The 3762-nt window shown below is 53.0% G+C and overlaps 1 protein-coding gene across 1 annotated transcript; it reads right to left on the bottom strand.

The window, feature by feature from the left end:
• Nucleotides 1–611: 611 nt before the first annotated feature.
• On the bottom strand, nucleotides 612–2261 carry LOC125521033. Its single transcript, XM_048686088.1, has 2 exons — nucleotides 1944–2261; nucleotides 612–1159 (listed from the first exon to the last, which is right to left on the bottom strand). The coding sequence occupies exons 1-2, from the start codon at nucleotides 2047–2049 to the stop codon at nucleotides 951–953; spliced, it is 315 nt and encodes a 104-aa protein (XP_048542045.1). The 5' UTR covers nucleotides 2050–2261; the 3' UTR covers nucleotides 612–950.
• Nucleotides 2262–3762: the final 1501 nt, after the last annotated feature.

Below are 3762 nucleotides of genomic sequence, written 5' to 3'. Positions count from 1 at the left end.
CATCACACATGCAAAAAAAATGCAAGGGGATAATGTCACCGGCCCCGCCAAAATCCCAACTGGGGACACTCTGGTAGTCTCCCACTATCCTTATTCTCCACCGTCCTCGTCAGTGATGGCAGAATTGGTCGACAAAACATACTCATCGTTGCCGCCCGATTTGATGCTCCATGACAACCGCCCAGCAGCGCATGTGCACGACGCCAACTGCGTGCCTGAGTTAGGACCGCCTAATTGGGATGTAGAAGGTCGCTACTGCCGCTCGTGTACATGCAAATGAGATTGCGGCCACTGACGCCTCACCACCCAGATCGCCAGCCCGATCGAAAACACCGCCGCCACTGTTGCATAGTCATAACCTTTGCCTCAAGTCATTGCTTGTAGATCTCGCATCTCGACGCGGAATGGTACCGGAGAAGAGATGTCCCCGCCGCCGCCTTCATCGATCAATGTCGGGACTTAGTCGGCCTCTGGTCTCTAGCAGTAGCGAGGGAAAGGGTGGACGGAGAGAGGTACGAGGTGGCGACTGTGGGGAAGAGAGGAGATGGCGGTTCTGGCGAGGGAGGAGAGCAGCTCCTCTGTAATCTAAACAATAAAATAGATGCCTGACTAATACATGACTTCCTCTTCAAATTGCATGTTGAATATTAGCTGCCCCCTGCATGATGATAATCAAACACTAAATCGACGGGGGCAAGTCCGAAGTCCAAACTGCTCTGTCCACGCCAGAGCACGGTCAAATTAACACCAGATCAGAGGAGAAGCGATTTGCACTGTCCAAAAACTATACAAAAATCATGTGTACACATGCATGGTCGGGCTGGTCTGGTCGCAGGGATCATTGCCATGAACTCGCGGCGCAATGACAGGCAGCAGCATGACAGCGGCAGGGTGCCATGGTACAGGCGTTCTGTCCACATTGCCAGGCACCAGCTCGTACACCGTTCACTTCATTGCGCTGCGGCGTCGCGCGGCGACCCGGCGGGCCAGAACGACGGAGGCAGCTTCCAGAACGGCCTCTTCCGCCGCTGCTGCTGCTTCGCGGGCGCCGAGGCGGCGGCAGCGGCCTCCTTGTCGGAGCTGAGCATGTCCCACATCACCTGCACGTCGTGGTAGCCGCACGTCTGCACGTCCTGGTGAAGGTTCAGGACCCCGCACTCTGCATACCATTCATCCCATTAACCAAACGAAGATTAAAGCAGTTTGGTAGTACTCCTGAATACAATTAACATGGAACAGAGGGAGTACTACATTATGCAGCAAATTAGTTGCATTGTGTACTACTGGATACTCCTGTCTCAGAGAGAGAATATCAGGTGATGTATCCGCGTAACCACCATAAGGGCTGCGGATTAGATTAGGTGGTCCAAAGTACATAATGCAAATGGGCGGTTGGAAGCACGAGATAACGTGTCCCAAGTCCTTTGGTGTGCAGCAGCGTGCAAAAAGATAACGCGCATGGGCCATGGCCGATCTCTCGGATCCGTTTGTTTGCTTCTTGTGATAATGCTCCTTCACCTAATTCTTTGGAGCACTGCTACTATCTTCTGGTTCCATGAACTGACCACCAATCTTATTGTCTTTCCATTGAATATTGGGTATTTTCTTGGTAATTATCAGATAGTATAAGATGCCATTTGAGCGTCTTCTCTAAACAAACTAAGCATGACGGCTACCGCAAATTTGGTCTCGGAGATTAATTAGTTCAGGCATGATGAATTTTCCGTCGCATTAGCGAGATGCATGACTACATCCACCGGTTCAGCAAAGAATGGCAGGTTTGCTATGCCTGCAAATCCTTTGAGCCTGCCTGAGCTAATATGTAGAGTCGAAGAAAACGAGTCGATTGCATTGTACTGTTTCTACCAAGTTCATCGCTCCAGTTCACGCTTCAGTGGCAGTTCCAAGAAAAGCAGAGCAGTGAGTAGTGATAGCTTACGTACCACCCTTGCGGACGCGGGCGCGGGCGGCTGCGACGGCGAGCCTGCAGGCGCGGCGCATGGGCGCGACCACCCTTGCCCGCCACCACGCCATGACGCGCGCCCCCATCTGCCGCCGCCGCCGATGTCGCCGGCTGCCTCGCCTCTGCTTCGCCGGCGCCGTCGAACGGCTCCGCCGGACGCCGGGGACGGCCGCCGAGCCTCGCGTGGCTGTTACCCGCCGGCACACAAACTCGCGAGGGGCCAGCCTCTGCCCTGCCTCTCCAACAATTTGGCCTCTGACGGAGGAAACCTCACCCACACGGCCACACCACACTCACTAGCTAGCAGTTCTATATAGGCGTGCGCTTAAGCTCTGGGGCCCTACCGACTAGCCGCAGCAGTACTAGTTCCCAGCGTGGAAAAATGCATAAAACGTGCAGACTATGTGTAACCTTTTCATAAATCTTCTAAAAAAACCGTCCGCTGAAGAAAAGTTCTCTACTAACACAATCGTCATGTATATGTGCAAAATTTCCGCCTTTGAATTCGAAATGATCTGTTAGATTCTGTACTCTATGATTTGCCCATCTTACTGATCCCAGTTTCTAGGATTATTTTATGGTTGCGTCGTGATTTGACATGATCCGCTTCCTGGTTGTTGGGTGGACGGATGGGCTGGAGCGCTCGTGGTGCACGCGCTCGTTCGGACTTCACGTGTGCTCCCACCCAGATCATTTCGTAGCCCGCGCCCTGCAGATGCCGTGGGAGACGGTCATTTGCGAATTGCGACTGGGTTCTTCTTCCGGAACGAGATTGCGTGGAGGTGAGACGTCGTCGCGCTCTCCCAGAAAGATATAGCTCACCGTCGTGGCAGGCAGCCGTGTCCATCCCGTTGCAGCAGTAGAAAACACCAACTGTGGGGTAGCTTGCCTTGTTTTCTGCTGGTGTCAACTCGTTTATTGTCCTGAAATTCACGTGCTCCGAACTAGAACCACCTCTCGGTGGAGCGCTAGAGATTTCTGAAGGTGTCGTGATATGATACCAAAGGATGTAGAGACTAGAGACCAAGCCCGAGACACATACGTGGGTGACAGCTGCAGCATCGAACGTCCTCACGTCTGAGATCCAGCAGCCCGTGACACCCACCGTGATCGGTCGGCTATGTATCATCGTCACAGGGCGTGATCACCGGCATGCGGATACGATCTGCTCGCCTCAGCTTGATCTGTGCCCACGAGATTTCAGGCCGGGACCTACCGTCTCGTCCTCTCGCCATGCCGTGGCAGCCTGCACGGGCGATCAATCATGCCGAGCTTGTGTGCCTGCAGTGCACACATGAATATGCTGTTAGCTGAGACGTGCCAGGTGTGGGGGCATCACCAGGCCCTCGCCTTCCTCGTGGAATGTACGTCGAAACATGCCATGCCATCAGGAGCTCATAAACAGTGGTAGCGAAGGCGAGTGATTGCATACAGCTTCACATGCCAATCCAGAACCCGCAGCCATGTGGAGGGAGGAAGCACGGGAGCCACCTGGATGACAGCGCCTCACGATAACGATCGACGCGCCGGCCTGAATTATGCGGTACAAATTCATGCATTATGAGGTTATCTTATCACAAATCATGAGCAGTCAAGGGGACAAGCTGACCCTGCAGCAATGATTCCAGCATGATTAAGAGAGTTGTCAAAGGAGCATCCGATGGCAGTAGGGTTTCTCTTTTAATTATGTGCTTGCACATGGGCTCAAGCCTCGGAATAGCAAGCAAGTCTGTTCGAAAACAGCGCATAACGTTGCTGATAAGATTAAAAAGTTTTTTTGGAGAAAAGACTAAAAAGTT

Source organism: Triticum urartu, chromosome 7 (assembly GCF_003073215.2).
Source record: "Triticum urartu cultivar G1812 chromosome 7, Tu2.1, whole genome shotgun sequence".
Lineage (NCBI taxonomy): Eukaryota > Viridiplantae > Streptophyta > Magnoliopsida > Poales > Poaceae > Triticum > Triticum urartu.
The sequence above is the reverse complement of the archived record's forward strand: the minus strand, read 5'-3'. Positions and strand labels throughout refer to the sequence as shown.